The 16,628-nt window shown below is 35.5% G+C and overlaps 1 protein-coding gene across 4 annotated transcripts in view; it reads left to right on the forward strand.

Moving 5' to 3' along the window:
- VPS8 (VPS8 subunit of CORVET complex) overlaps positions 1–16,628 on the forward strand; it is a 254,741-nt gene that overhangs the window by 102,033 nt on the left and 136,080 nt on the right. For all 4 annotated transcript variants that reach the window (XR_007135933.1, XM_047788199.1, XM_047788209.1 and 1 more), the window contains 3 exons: positions 1,315–1,537; positions 2,597–2,686; positions 5,402–5,453. Coding sequence is in view for 3 of the 4 variants with exons in the window: in XM_047788199.1 (XP_047644155.1) it covers positions 1,315–1,537; positions 2,597–2,686; positions 5,402–5,453 (365 nt within the window). In the remaining variant the exon portion in view is untranslated. The remainder of the gene's footprint in view (positions 1–1,314; positions 1,538–2,596; positions 2,687–5,401; positions 5,454–16,628) is intronic.

The raw sequence follows: 16,628 nt of genomic DNA on the forward strand, positions 1-16,628 counted from the left end.
AGATAATTTAGTAATACATTTTAAGTGCCACAGATTTTTTTGTATCTTTTGACTTTAGATAAAGTTCTAAAAGTAGAATGACTAAGGAATGAAGCCCCCCCCCACAAAATGGGAAAAGCTATATATGTAGATGTTCATTGTGGCTTCACTCATAATTGTGAAATAGAGGAAAAAAGTGAATATTCCTATACTACCGGAATAGTTAAGTAAATTCTGATGTTTTAGTATATTGAAACATTGTGAGTTAGACAAAATGGTAATGTTAAAGTGTAGGTAGCAACTTAGAGCAATGCTCATCATAGAAGAGTGCATGAGGAGTTCCGGTCGTGGCGCAGTGGTTAACGAATCCGACTAGGAACCATGAGGTTGCAGGTTCGGTCCCTGTCCTTGCTCAGTGGGTTAAGGATCCGGCGTTGCCGTGAGCTGTGGTGTAGGTTGCAGACGCGGCTCGGATCCCGCGTGGCTGTGGCTCTGGCGTAGGCCGGTGGCTACAGCTCCGATTCAACCCCTAGCCTGGGAACCTCCATATGCCGCGGGAGCGGCCCAAGAAATAGCAACAACAACAACAACAAAAGACAAAAGACAAAAAAAAAAAAGAAGAGTGCATGAAAATAAAATTCACATTGTATCCATGATGAATGTAACTCAAATTATTTCTGGACTCTGTGGAATAAATACAAAATAAATGAAACATAGTTATTGAGTGTAGTGGCATTTGATTAATTTTTTTATTTCTGCAATAAAATAGTTTCTAGATATATTTTTAAAATAGTGAACATTTTCTTCTTTCTCTTCCATTGGTAATCACTCCCTAAACCCTTTGAGAAGCAAGGAGTAAGACCTAGATAAAGAAACAAATTGGCCTTGTAAATCAGATGGGACTATTTAGATACTACGAAAGAGGAAAGGATAAATTGTGAATAATACATTTAATTTTTTTCTGCTTCAACATGGGCTCCATGCTACCTGTTTCCGTATCAGTGTTGGCTTTAAGAAGCAGTGTGCCATAATGTTCCCAGTGCAGGGTTTAGGTAAGAGGGCTGATTCAAATTCTGTATCTTTGACTTGTTAGCTAACTGACTTTTAGCAAATACTTCAACTTATTCAACCTTTTTTTATTTGTACGAAGTATCGAGCAGATTAAGATAGTGTATATAAAGAGGTTTTCAAAATATAAAGCTTTGGGCAAATATTGTTACTGTTTTTAATAAATTGTGTAAGTTGAAATAGGAAAAAGATGAGATATACTTCATAGACTAAATTTAATGGATGTTTGGAGTGTTCCTAAAAATATTTTTTCCCATTTTGTTACAGGGATCTTTTATTTAGCCAGGTGTATGACAAATTAAGTGAGAATTCAGTGGCCAAAGGAGTGTTTCTGGAGTGCCTTGAACCATATATATTAAGTGATAAATTGGTGGGGATCACACCCCAGGTAATGAAAGATTTGCTTGTTCATTTCCAAGATAAAAAGTTAATGGAAAATGTGGAAGCCCTCATTGTACATATGGATATCACCAGTCTGGATATACAGCAGGTGAGTTTAGAGGCAGTCTACTAATTTATGGAATAAATATCATTCCTTTTTTGATTATGTTTATCAGACTTGTTGGGCCTCACTTGACCTTTTATCAGCCCCAATTACTTTTGAGCACTTTTTGGTAAGTGATCTTATAAACATGTCTTTGTCAATGTATTTCTTAGGACTGTTCCTCACCGAAAGCTAGATTAGGAACTCCTGCAAGCCAGGAGTTTTTTGTTTCCTTGACATCCCCCAGAGCTCTTAGCAAAGAGTTTATATTTAGTAGTTGCTCAGTAAATGCTTGTTGGCTGATCTTTCTTCATCAGTTGGTGCACTACTGCAGTTTTCATCCTGCAAGTGAATTTCAACAATAAGCATTTTCTCATGAATAGTAGAATATTTTTACTTTTGCAAGTATGATGTGATTTTTTTTGATAAGCTAGTTTATATGTCCAGAGTTGATAACTTTTGTAAATTAGGTTTTGAAATGCAGAGCATAGTGTAAGAAGCAAATTACAGGACATGATCAGCCAGCCCATTGTTTGATAATAAACCTCTAGTATACCCAAAGTCTCCATGGTAAGTTTTAAGTTCTTAATTGAGGAGGAATATGTGTCTCACCTAAAGCATTTTACTCTTAACTCTTCATTTAACTCCTTGATTCCACCTTAGTCCTAATGATGAGCAAAGACACAAAGATACCACAGAAGGAATTAAGAAAAATTAGCAAAGAGAATTCAAGATCTTTCCCATTCTTTTTTTTTTGGTCTTTTTGCCATTTCTTGGGCGGTTCCCAGGCTAGGGGTCTAATCAGAGCTATAGCCGCTGGCCTGCGCCAGAGCCACAGCAACGCAGGATCCGAGCCGCGTCTGTGACCTATGCCACAGCTCACGGCAACACCAGATCCTCAACCCACTGAGCAAGGCCAGGGACCGAACCTGCAACCTCAAGGTTCCCAGTCAGATTCCTTAACCACTGAGCCACAACGGGAATTCCTCTTTCCCATTCTTAAAGCTTTGAGGATTGGTGAGACTTAATGAATTTTATGGACCAAACATCTTTTCCTTTTTACAGATGGTTCTCATGTGTTGGGAGAATCGGCTCTACGATGCTATGATCTATGTCTACAACAGAGGCATGAATGAATTCATAAGTCCAATGGAGGTAAGATACTTCGTAACTTAGACACATTTAATACTGTCTATTAATGTTTTTCTCCTTTTCTCCATTTGCTTTGAATAGTTTGTTTTCATCCCATCACTTTAAAATTTCTTGTAGATTTGTTGGGTTTACACTCGTTGTTTAGGACTTTTAAATAGTGTCTAATTTTATACCTTCTGGCACTGCTTTTTTTTTTTTTTAATCTGTATAAGTAGGTATTTAAATCCCAGAGAACTGTAGATAAAATTAAAAGTAATGCTTGCCTATTAGACATCAAGTTTCTTTCTAAAAGATTTTGGTATTATTATAGCTTTCCCAATAGGTATTTATAATATATAATAATATATTATTATTATATTATATTATAATATAATATATTATAAAATTTATAATATATACTTATTGTATAGAGTATTGGTACTATTGGGTAATGTTATATTGAGAATAAATCCTGTTGGAGGAAGCTCCTGAAAATGGTGGGAGATCATTTGTTGTTAACTGCTAATTTGTTGCTTTTCTCATTTCGGAATTTTATAGCATTCATTATAACTTCTTATTCTCCTTACTTATTTAGAAGAGAGCATCTAAAAAGCATTTGGGCTTATTCTAAAAGAACCAAACACAGCTCCATCTTGCTATTTCCCTTAAATTTGAAGATAGAATTATGGGCAATGGGAGTTCCTGTTGTGGCTCAGCAGGTTAAGAACCGGACTGGTATCCATGATGATGCGGGTTCCATCCCTGGCCTCAGTGGGTTAAAGATCCAGCATTGCTGCAAGCTTTGGCATAGTTCGCAGATGCAGCTCAGATCTGGTATTGCTGTGGCTGTGGTGTAGGCCGGTAGCTGCAGCTCTGATTTGACCCCTAGCCTGGGAACTTCCATATGCCACAGATGCAGCCCTGAAAAGAAGGAAAAAAAGAATTATGGGTAATAAATTGTGGATTCATGGAGTGCCCTGCCAGCCCATTGCTTTCTTACAGTGATTTCATTGTCTAAGTCAGAAGATCTAGGACTCTGCTGAAGCCATCCAGTCCATTTTTTTGCATATTTAATGAATACCCAAAATCATCTTTATTATTATTAAATCAACAGTCATTCCATGATATTTCAGTCTTCTTTAAACATTTAGCTTGGTAGGTGAATATCCCTCTAATTCATAACTCCTTTAGTTTTGCTTGTACTGCTTGTCTCTTGGTCATTTTCTAAATGAGTGCCACAGCCTTCCCCCACTGATTTTGACCTTAATTTTCTGTGTTTCAAATAAGCATTCTTAATATTTGAACACTTCTTAGCTGCCTCTTCAGTGAGGTCTAAGACCTCCATGGATGCAAAAATGTTCTCCATCCCGCTATTAAACCACAATTAGGAAGAATTAATGTATTTTTTGGTTTCCCTCAAAATAATCCCTGAAAACAGATTCTAATTTGATGCACTCTATGTTGATAAAAATGATTGCTGGGTTTATGTTATTGTTGATTTTAAAGTTTTTGTTTTGCGTGGGCTCTTTATTCCTCAAAATCTGGTTTGCATTTATAACTATGCATCTTAGATGGAACACTTTTCTATTGAGGTTGCCTTGTTTTAGGAGTAGTTTTCAAGTTTAATAGCTTTCAGCAGGAGCTTGGTTTTATAATTAAATAGTCATTTGGAGATCTTAGCCGTGGGAGGTTGGGTGCATCCTGTGATTCTTCTTTTATGATTCTCTACCTTGTCAGTTTAGTTATTTCAGTTTACAGAGGTCCAAATTAAGAAGAACTGTAGTGCCTTTTGAAATTTTCTAGATATTTTTAAAATAAAAGGTAGTGTCATCCTATTTGAGATGACCACTATAGTCTCTGAAATCTTTTCTTAGTTCTAGATCTGACTGCTTCTGAGGTAAAAGTCCTATGCCTTGTATTGATTCACACTGGGACTGGGAGCACTCAGTAATGAGTAGATTACTAAGTAGCCAGATAAGACTTATACACCACTTTAACAAAACTTTGGGTATAGAGGTGGCATTTAGATTTTCCTTGCAAAGCATAAATTGTTTTGTTGGGCTTTCTGATGCTAAAGAATAGCAGGATTTGCGCCAGTGATAAGGGTCAATCTCCCAGGAAACAGGAAAACTCCCTCCCAGGAAGGCCAACGTAGTTTTGCCATTAAGCTTGTATTTTCAGAGGTTCTGCTTAAATTTAGGTGATGTTTCTTTCTTTGATATGTTTTCAGTTTAAAGTAATCTCCATTACCAGTTTGGTGGGCTATTAATCCTTTGACTTGCTTACTATTTTTTTAAAAATTAAGCCCTTTTAGGAACCTAAGGACATTTTATATTAGAGATAATAATCTCAGAGTTCCCGTTGTGACTCATAGGGTTAAGAACCTGACTAGTATCCATGAGGATGTGGGCTTGATCCCTGACCTCGCTCAGTGGGTTAAGGATCTGGCATTGCTGTGGTTGTGGCATAGGTTGGCAGCTGCAGCTCCAATTTGACCCCTAGCCTGGGAACTTCCATATGCTGTAGGCACGGCCCTAAAAAAGCAAAAAAAAAAGAAAAAAGCAGTAATAATCTCGATAAAGACCTTCTCCTAACTGGTATTAATTAAATGGTTTCTTTCAGTGAGGAATATGACAACATGATTGTTTCCCAGTGATCCTGAGTGATTGATAGCCTAATATTTTTTATTTTTAAAAGATATTCTTAATGTTGATTGTTTTCCTATTAATTTTAATGCAGAAACTTTTCAGAGTCATTGCTCCTCCTCTGAATGCAGGGAAGACGCTAACAGGTATTAATTTTCTAAGCTTAATTTTTTTCTCTTTTGTGTTTAAAAATATTATTTAAATAACATGGGAGTTCTCACTGTGGCTCAGTTGGTTATGAACCCGACTAGTATCCATAAGGACACGGGTTCTATCCCTGGCCTAGCTCAGTGGGTTAAGGATCCGGCGTTGCCGTGGGCTGTGGTGTAGGTCACAGGTGTGCCTCGGATCCCATGTTGCTGTGGCTGTGGTGTAGGCCAGCAGCTGCAGCTGCAGCTCCAATTCAGCTCCTAGCCTGGGAACTTCCATATGCTACAGGTGGCGCTCTACAAAACAAAAAGCAAAATAAATAAATAAATAGCATAAAATTCACCAATTTTATGTGTACAGTGTGAATTTTGATAATTATACATATCGTGTATCTACCACCATAATAAGATTATAGAAGGAACTGTATAGTTCCTTCACAATGAAAAGCTGCCTCCTGTCCCTTTTGTACTCTGTTCCTCATAGCCTCACCTGCAGGGAATCATTGATCTATTTTCTGTTGCTACTATTCATGCAAAAGAATCACTCAGTATGTAATCTTGATTTATTTCTTTCACTTAGAATAATGTTTTTGAGATTCATTAACACTAGTAATATTTTGCATGTATTAATATTTTGTTCCCTTTAATTGCTGAATGGTATTCCATGGGTTGGATATATTTTCATTCATTTATCTATTCATCAGTTGAAGGACATTTGAGGTATTTCCACTTTGGAGCTATTATAAGTAATGCTACTACGTTTGTAAATGAGTTTTCTGTTTTTATTTACGCTTTTTTTTTTATGAGGAATTGTAGATTCACATGCAGTTCAATGAAATGCACAGGAGATTGTATATAGTCTTTACTCAGTTCCCTCCAGTGATAACATTTTGCAGAACTAAAGCACAATATCACAACCATATGTTCACATTAATAAAGTCACAATAGGAGTTCCCATCATGGCACAGTGGTTAACGAATCCGACTAGGAACCATGAGGTTGCGGGTTACATCCCTGGCCTTGCTCAGTGGGTTAAGGATCTGGTGTTGCCATGAGCTGTGAGGTAGGTCACAGATGCGGCTCAGACCCCACGTTGCTGTCGCTCTGGCGTAGGCCAGTGTCTACAGCTCTGATTAGACCCCTAGCCTGGGAACCTCCATATGCCTCGGGTGTGGCCCTAGAAAAGGCAAAAAGTCAAAATAAATAAATGAATAAAGTCACAATACACAACAGTTTCATCACCACATATATCCCTTATGTCCTTATCCTCCATCACTGACCCCTAGCTATGAGTAAGTTTCCACATTGGGCATATGTATTCATTTTTCTTGGAAGGCTATCTAGGATTGAAATGGATGGATTATATGGTAAATGTATGTTTTATTTTCTAAGGTATTGCTGTTTGGTTTTTCAGAATAACTATATGAATTTGTATTCCCATCAGCAATATGTGAGAGTTCTAGTAGCTCCATATCCTTGCAAGCACTCTGTACTGTAGCTCTTTTTTAAGTCTTTAAAAAAAAATTTTAGCCATTCTAGTGAGTGTATAATGGTATCCCATTGTGATTTTAATCTTTATTTCTCTGATGGTTTAGTGATGTTTAGCATCTATTCATGAATTTTTATCCGTTCCATTGACATGCCTTTTTTTTTTTGGTGAATTATCTGTTTAAATCTTTAGCACTTTTTAGGGCATAGGAGAGAGGTGTTATTTGACTTCATGTTATTGAGTTCTAGGCAAGTGAACCCCCCAGCAGTGTAGTCTGGATACAATCCCTTATTAAATATGTTTCACAAAAATTTTCTCTCCATCTGTGGCTTACACTTTTTTCTTTCTTACTTTCAGTTTGCTAGTATTTTGTTGAGGATTTTTGCATCTGTGTTCATCAGGTATTGGCCTATAATTTGTCTGATACTTTTGTCTGCTTTTGGTATCAGGGTGGTGATGGACTCATAGAATGAGTGTGGAATTGTTCCTTACTCTGCAATTTTTTGAAATAGTTTCAAAAGGATAAACGTTAACTCTTCTCTAAATGTCTGGTAGCATTCATCTGTGAAGCCATCTGATCTTGGAGTTTTGTTTGCTGGGAGTTTTATAATTACTTATTTAATTTTAGTACTGGTAATTGATCTATCCATATTTTATATTTTTTCCTGGTTAAGTCTTGGGAGACTGTACCTTTCTAAGAGTTTGTCCATTTCTTCTGGGTTGTCCGTTTTATTGGTGTATAGTTGCTATAATAGCCTCTTAGGGTTCTTTTTATTTCTGTGGTGTCCTGTTGTAACTTCTTTTTCATTTCTGATTTTATTGATTTGGGCCCTCTCCTTCTTGATGAGTCTGACTAAAAGTTTATCAGTTTGGTTTATCTTTTCACAGAACTAGCTTATAGTTTCATTGATTTTTTTTTTCTTTTGGTCTCTATTTTCTTGACCATGTTTTTCAAAGAACAAAAGTTTTTAATCTTTATGAAGGCCACTTTATTTTTTTCTTCTGTAGTTTTAGACTTTTGGTGTTTTGTTTAAGAAATCTTTGTCCAATTCACTGCCATAAAGATTTTATTTTTTGTTTTCTTACAGAAATTTATAGTTTTAGCACTTGTACTTGGTCTATAAGCCATTATGAGTTAATTTTCGTATGTGATGCAAAGTAAGTTTCAAGGACTTCTTTTCCCAAATCCTTTAACATTTTTTGAAAAGATTGCCTTGTTTCCATTGAATTAACTAGACACTTTTTTTGTAAAAAAAATTTTTGATAAAAATTGATTTTTAAACTGTATAAGTTTGGGTTTATTTCTGTGCTCTCTGTTACATTCCATTCGTCTGTATGGCTATACATATGCCAATAATATACTGTCTTGATTATAGCCTTGTAGTAAGTCTTGAAATGAGGTGCCTTAAGTCTTCCAACTTTTTCTTTTTCAAAATTGGTTTAGCTAATCTAGGTCCTTTGTCTTTCTATATAAACTTTAAACTCAGCTCATTGGTTTCTTTTAAAAAGTTTATTATAATTTTGTTTGGGATTACATTGATTCTTTAGGCCAATTTGGAGAGGATTGCCATCTTCACATAGTCTTCTATGAATATGATTTGTTTTGGTTCATTTATTTTGGTCTTTTAAAATTAGTTTGCTTCCTCAACTTCTGCAGAAAGGCAGCTGTGATTTTGATAAGAATTGCTTTGATTCAATAGGTCAGTTTGGAAAGTATTACCTAGAATTATTAAGTCGTCTAATCCATGAGCACAGAGTATCTTTCCATTTATTTAGGAATTAAATAGAAATCATTTCTTTCAGTGATGCTTTGTAGTTTTCAGTGTATAAATCATATACTTCTTTTGCTAAATCTATTCTTAGTTTATTCAGTTTGATGCTATTGTTTATTTATTTATTTGCCACATTTGTGGCGTGTGGAAGTTCCCTGGGCCAGGGATCAAACCCACCCCACAGCAGCCTCCCAAGCTGCTATGGTGACAAGACAACCCCGGGTCCTTAACCCACTGTGCCACAAGAGAACTACAGAAACGGTGTTTAAATTTCATTTTCAGAATGTTGATTGGTAGTGTATAGAAATAAAATTGATTTTTTATATTGATTTTGTGTGCTGCGTCCTTGCTGAATTCCTTTATTCTAATTTTTAAAATGGATTCTTTAGACTTTTCAATGCATATTAGATCATGTCATCTGCAAATAGAGTTAGTTTTATTTCTTCCTTTCTAATCTGAATTCCTTTATTTTTCTTCCTTAATTGGCCTGTCTAGAACCTCCAGTACAGTCTTGAATAGAACTGGCAAGAGTGGACATCCATATCTTTTTTCTGACCTATGAAGAAAAGCATTCCCTTGTTTACCATTAAACATGATGTTAACTGGAGGTTTTTCATAGATGGCCTTATTAGTTTGAGGAAGTTTCCTTCTGAACACTAAAAACACTCAAAGTTTGTTGAGTGTTTTTATCAAATTCTTTTTTCTGCATCTATTAAGAGAGTCTTGGGGGTTTTGCTCTTTATTTTCTTGATATGGTCTTACGCTTGATTGATTTTCATATGTTAAGTCAATCTTACGTTCTTGGAATAAATCTCACTCTTCACAGGGTAATCTTTTTTACATGTCGATGGGTTGAGTTTGCTACTCTTTTTTGATGATTTTTTTAAACTGTCTTCATTAAGAATATTGTTCTATAGTTTTATTTTCTCTTCTTATCTTTTTTCTGTCTGGGTATCAAGTATACTTAATATCTTGGTATCCTTGCCTTATGGAATGATTTGGGAAGTGTTTGCTTTTCTGTTTTTTTTGGAAGAAGTTTTGAAGGATTGGTATTACTTCTTTAAATGTGTGGTAGAATTCATTAATGAAGCCATGTGGGCCTGGGATAGTCTTTGTTGGAAGTTTTTAAATTACTAATTCAGACTATGCTTGTTAAGTCTATTCAGTTTATCCATTTCTTCTTGAGTCAATTTTGACACTTTATGTATTTCTAGAAATTTGTCTATTTGTTAATTTGTTGGCATATATTTATGGTATTTTCTTGTACTTCCTTTTGTAAGATCTATAGTGATGTCTCTTATTACTAATTTTTGTTATTTAAGTTTTCTCTCTGATTTTCTTGGTCTGCTTAGCTAAAAGTTTGTCAGTTTTGTTGGTTTCTTTCAAAAAACCAACTTTGATTTTATTTATATTCTTTATTTTTCTTTCTTCTTTTATTTATTTCCACTTAGTCTTTATATTATTTATTTCATGTTGCCCTGGGTTTAAAATTTTTTTTTTTTTTTTTTAGTTTCTTAAGGTGAAAGTTTAGATTGTTGATTAAACCTTTACTTTTTAAAAAAAAAAATAGGTGTTTACAGCTACAATTATGTCTCTAATTAATGCTTTAGCTGCATCCCATAAATTGTGGTGTGTTGTATCTTCATTTCATTCATCTTGAAGGATTTTCTCATTTCTCCTGTGATATTGGTTATTTAGAAGTCTGTTGTTTAGTTTGCACATATTTGTGAATTCCTCACATTTCCTTCTGATACAGATTCTAATTTTATTCCATTGTAGTCAGAGAACATATTCATATGGTTACTATTTTTTTTTTAATTTATTGAAACTTATAGCCTAACACATGGCCTATTCTGGAGAATATTCCAAGTGTGCTTGAAAATAATGGGTTGAATGTGTTCTGCTGTTGAGTGGAATGTTCTTTAGATACCTGTTAGGTTTTGTTGGCTCATAGTTTTGTTCAAGATTTCTAGTTCTTCTTCTTCTTCTTCTTTTTTTTTTTTTGGCCGCCCTTTGGCATATGGAGTTCCCAGGCCAGGAGATCACATCAGAGCTGTAGTTGCAACTTAAGCCACAGCTGCAACAGTGTGAGATCCTTAACCCACTGTACTGGGCCAGGGATAAAACCTGTGTCCCAGTGCTCCCAAGGCACCACCTATCTTGTGCCACAGCAGTAACTCCCTGTTCATCTTCTTCTAATTGTTCTATCCATTATCAAAAGAGGAGTATTGAAGTTTATAAATGCTATTGTTGAAATGCCTGGTTTTTACTTTAGGTCTGTTAGCTTTTGCTTCATTTTATTTTGGAGTTTGTAATGCTCTGGCAGACAGTGTACAATTCTGCCTTAGCCTTCACTTCCTGCTTGTGCAGATCCTCAAAGTCAGCCATAGTTTGTAGGCCTTCTCAGGTCTTTCCTGGGTATGTCAACAGCCCTGTACATGCACATGTCCTTCTAGAGTTCCAGAAATATGTTGGAGCTTTTGAAAGCCCCTGTAGACCTCCCATTCTCTCATTTTTCCTTTTGAGTTTTTTGGTGGATCTCTTATTAGTCCCTTCTGGTAGCACTGCCTCTGGCACCTGTAAAGTTAAATAATAATCCTTGGAAATAGTGCTGTTTGTTTAGAGTAAGCTCTGAATCAGGACAGAAAAGATAAGCCCTGAGAAGGAAGCTTTTAAGTAAGCTGCCAGGTAGGTCAGATAGTGACAGTTCTCTAAGGATCGACTTTTGGGGGGCTCTAAACCCATTTTGTCTCCTGCAGTGGCTGCCAGCTTGCTGCTTTTCACAGCTACCATAGCTACAAGACTAATTACTGGTTTCAAAACTAATGAGGCGGAGTTCCCATCGTGGTGCAGTGGTTAATGAATCCAACTAGGAACCATGAGGTTGTGGGTTTGATCCCTGCCCTTGCTCAGTGGGTTAACGATCTGGCATTGCCGTGAGCTGTGGTGTAGGTCGCAGACGCGGCTTGGATCCTGCGTTGCTGTGGCTCTGGCATAGGCTGGCAGCTAAGGCTCCGATTAGACTCCAAGCCTGGGAACCTCCACATGCCGAGGGAGCGGCCCAAGAAATGGAAAAAAGACAAAAAAAACAAAAACAAAAACTAATGAGGCTAGGGAAAGGGGGATGGGACTAAGTGATGTTAAACCATCAGGATGCTCACTGTTCTTACTGAGATTCAGACATTTTTATTGAATAAACATTACTTGGATTGTTGTAAGCCTTTAACTAACTGAAGAGTCTGGAGAAGTTGATTTTGGCCGTTTCTGCCAATATTCTCATTGCTTTCATGGAAAAGCAGATTATTGAAAGTTCTTCCTCCACCAACTCATAGGTCAGTCCCTCTGGGTTTTGGTTTGATTTGGCTTGGTGTTTTTTTCCTTTCTGTTCTTCTCCTTAAATGATTTCTAGTGCTCTACCTTTGTGTTCATTTTTTCATGTCAGATCAGTTGTTAAATCTACTCTAGTGAATTTTGTCTTCCACTATTGTATTTTTTAGTTTTGTAATTTTCATTTCATTCTTTTTTGTTTCTCTTTATCTCCTGCATCACTTCATTTATCTATTTAAATTTTCATGCATTGAAACATTTTTTGTTTGGTTTCATTGAAGATAAATATAATAGTTGATTTAAAATTTTAAGTCTATTTGATCTAACACTTTGTTCATTTCAGGATTGGACTTGATTTTCTTTTCTCTCAAGAAAAATAAGTTTCATTTTCTTGATGCTTTATATACTGGATAATTTAAATTGTATCCTAGATATTTAAATGATAATATTTATATTATATTGTGGAGATTCTGGATTCTGTTATTTTTCTCCAATGAGAATTTTTTTTCTCTGCTTTACTGGTTAATTTTCTTGGCTAGGCTTGAAAAGCAATATTACAAATTAGAGCAGAAATTAATGAAATTTAAAACAAGAAATCCAGTTGAGAAAATTGTTGATTTTGAGGAGTTTGGTTAAAACCAAAAGCCATTTCTTTGAAAAGAGCAATAAAAATCAGTAAGCCTCTAGCTAGGCTAACTTAGAAAAAAGGGAGAGAAGACAAAAATTACTAACATCAGAAATGAAAGCAAGGACAACAGTGCAGATCCCATAGACATTAAAAAGATAATAGAAGAATATTATGAACAACTCTATGTCCATAAATTTGATAGCGCAGATGAAGTAGGCAATTTTTTTTTTTTTGGTAAAGATATAATTTGCTAAAACTCGCACAAGAAGAAATAAACAATATTAGTAGGCCTATAGCTATTAAAGAAATTTAACCACTAATTAATAACCTTCCAAAACAAGAAGGACTAGGCCCAGATGTGAATTCACCATTGAATTTTACCAAACATTTAAAGAAGAAGTTATACCAGTTCTCTCTGGTCTCTTTCAGAAGACAGAGCTGAGGGACTACTTTCTAACTTTTTCTATGAGGGCTGCATTACCCTAATACCAAAACCAAAGACATTACAAGGAAAGAAAACTACAGATCAGTATCTCTCATGAAGATACATGGCAAAAATCCTCAACAAAATATTAAGCAGATTGAAGCCAACAAGGTATAAAAAGAATTACATAGCACAACCAAGTGAGATTTTACCCCAGGTATGCAAGGCTGTTTTAGCATTTGAAAATCAATTAATGTATTTGATCACATCAATAGGCTAGAGAAGAAAAATCATATGATTATATCAGTAGATTCTGAAAAAGCATTTGACAAAGTCCAACACCCATTCACAATACAAACTCTCAGCAAATTAGGAATAGAGGAAAACCTCCTCAACTTGTTAAAAAAAATCCTACAGCTAATGTCATACTTATTGGTGAGAAACTTAATGGTAAGGAACTAGGCAAGGATGTCCTCTTTTTGTCACTGCTTTTCAACACCATACTGAAAGTCCTAGAAAATGCAAAGATAAGAAAAGGAAATAAGAGATATACAGATTGGGAAGGAAGAAAGAAAACTGTCTTTGTTCACAGGCGACATGATCATTTATAGTCAAGTATGGAAGAGTTGACCTAAAAAACTCCTGTAACTAATAAGCAGTTATTGCAAGTTTGTGGATATAAAGTTAATATACAAAAGGTAGTTGTTTTACTATGTACCTGCAGTGAACAAGTGAAATTTGAAATTAAAAACACATTACCATTTATAGTAGCACCCTAAAAAATGAGGTACTTATGTATAAATATAGCAAAGTATATGTAAGGTCTGTATGAGGAAAACTACAAAACTGATAAACGGTATCAAAGAACTAAATAAATGGATAGGTATTCTTTGTTAATGGATAGGAAGATTCAATATTGTCAGGGTTTTATTTTGACCCAACTTGATCTATAGAGTCAAACAATCAAAATCCCAGTAAGTTGTTTTTTGGATATTGACAAACTGATTCTGAAATTTATATGGAGAGGCAAATGACCCAGAATAGCTAAGGCAGTATTGAGGGAGGACAAAGTTGGAGAACTGACACTACCTGACCTCAAGGCTTAAGATAATGCTACAATACCTAGTGGCTCAATGGGTTAAAGATCCAGTGTTGTCGCTGTGGTGGCTCAGGTTGTTGCTGTGGCGTGGGTTTGATTCCTGACCCAGAAACTTCCATATGCTGTTAGTGCAGCCAAAAAAAAAGAAAGATAAAGCTACAAAAATCAAAACAATGTGGTGTTAGTAAAAGTATAGAAAAATAAGTCAGAAGAGCAAAACCATTCAGAAATAGACTCTTGTAAACATAGTCAAACTGACCTTAGAGAAAGTAAATGCAATACATTGGCATAAAAATAGTCCTTTCAGCAAATGGTGCTGGAACAACTGAATACACACACACACACAAGAGTCTAGACACAGACCTTACAGTCTTACCAAAAATTAACTCAGAGTGAATCATGGATCTAATTGGAAAAGGTAAAACTAGGAAGTTCCCATTGTGGCTCAGCTGGTTAGGAGCCCAATAGTATCCATGAGGATGAGGTTTCAATCCCTGACTTTGCTCAGTGGGTTGAGCATCTGGCATTGCTGTGAGCTACGGTGTAGGTTGCAGATGTAGTTTGGGTCAGGTGTTGCTGGTCATGGTGTAGGCCTGCAGCTGCAGCTCGGATCCAACCCCTAGGCCGGGCACTTCCACATCCCTCAAGTGCGGCCCTAAAAAGACCAAAAAAAGAAAATGGAGCTATAACTAGACCAATCTTTAGACCAAAAAGTCGAAGTTAAAGAATAGTGAACGAGCATCAAGAGTGGGCGAATTGTTCATGGTGTGAGGAATATAGGAATTTGTAGTTGGTAATACTGATAAAGTGAAATTTCTATTTTTGACAGATGAATACTGGACATAATAAAAGAAAGTGTACATCTCCTTTATAATAAGCCTTTATAAACACTCCAAATCTGTGCTGTTGTAAGTGCAAATAATCTTGAATTTCTCAAAATTATATGAATAATAGCATTCTGCTTCAATTTCAAAACATCTTTTTAATCAATACTTTATTTTTTAGAGATGTTTTAATTATGTTAACAGCAAAATTGAGAGGAAGGTAGATTTCCCATATACTCCTTACTCCCATACCACACAACCTCCCCCAGAGGTATATTTCTTATAATCAATGAACATTCACTGGCATAAAGTCTATAGTTTATATTAGGGTTTACTTTTGCTGTTGTACATTCTATGGGTTTTGACAAATTATAATAACATATATCCATCATTATAGTATCATAGAAAATAGTTTATTGCCCTAAAAATCTTGTGTTCTACATTCCACCCACTTCCATCCCCTAACAAACATTGATCCTTTTACTGTCCCCATAGTTTTGCATTTTCCACAATGTCATGTCAGTGGAATCATACGTGATATAGTCTTTTCAGACTGGCTTCTTTCACTTAGTAATGCATTTAAATTTTTCTAGATCTTTTCATGGCTTGATAGCTCATTTCTTGTTAGTGCTGAATAACATTGTATTGTATGGATATACCATTCATCTACTAAAGAACATCTTGGTTGCTTCCAAGTTTTGACAATTATGAGGAGTGCTACTATAAATATCTGTGTGCAGGTCTCTGAATAAGTTTTCACTTCCTCTAGGTAAACACTAAGGAGTGCAATTGCTGGGTCAAACAGTAAAAAGTATGTTTAGGTTTCTAAGAAATTGCCAAGCTGTCTTCCACAGTAGCTGTACCATTCCCACCTGCAATAAATGAGAGTTCCTACTGCTCCACATAATAGCAGCATTTGGTGGTGTTGGTGTTCCAGATTTCAGCCGTTCTAATAGGTGTATGTTCCCACTCATATTTTAATATGTAATTCTCTAATGATGTTGAGCATCTTTTGACATGCTTACATGCCATCTTATATCTTCTTTGGTGAGATGTCTGCTTAGGTATTTGCTCACTTTTTAATCGAGTTGTTCATTTTCTTATTGTCAAGTTTTAAGAGTTGTTCATATATTTTGGAGGACACTCTTCAAGTATTTTTTTTCCCAATCTGTGGGTTATCTTCTTTTTCTCTTAGACATTGTCTTTTGCAGAGAAAATGTTTTTAATGCTAATGAAGCCCAGCTTATCAATTACGTCCTTCAGGGATAATACTTTTCTTTCATGGATGGTGTTGTATCTAAAAATTCATCACTGTAACTACAGATTATGCCTGTTATCTTCTAGATATTTTATAGTTTTGACCTTCCTTCCTTCCTTCTTCCCTTTCTTTCTTTCTTTTTCTTTTCAGGGCCACATCTGCTAGGGGTCACTGAGGCACAACAGGAACTCCTGTTTCCATTTTCTTTTAATCAAGAAATAGTTTATTTTTTTAATGATTTTTATTTTTTCCATTATACTTGGTTTACAGTGAAGAAATAGGTTTTGTACTACCAGGTTACAGAATCTTAACATTTTAGAAATAACTTAGGCTATGGAGGGTTCTTAAGTA

Source organism: Phacochoerus africanus, chromosome 1, assembly GCF_016906955.1.
Source record: "Phacochoerus africanus isolate WHEZ1 chromosome 1, ROS_Pafr_v1, whole genome shotgun sequence".
NCBI lineage: Eukaryota > Metazoa > Chordata > Mammalia > Artiodactyla > Suidae > Phacochoerus > Phacochoerus africanus.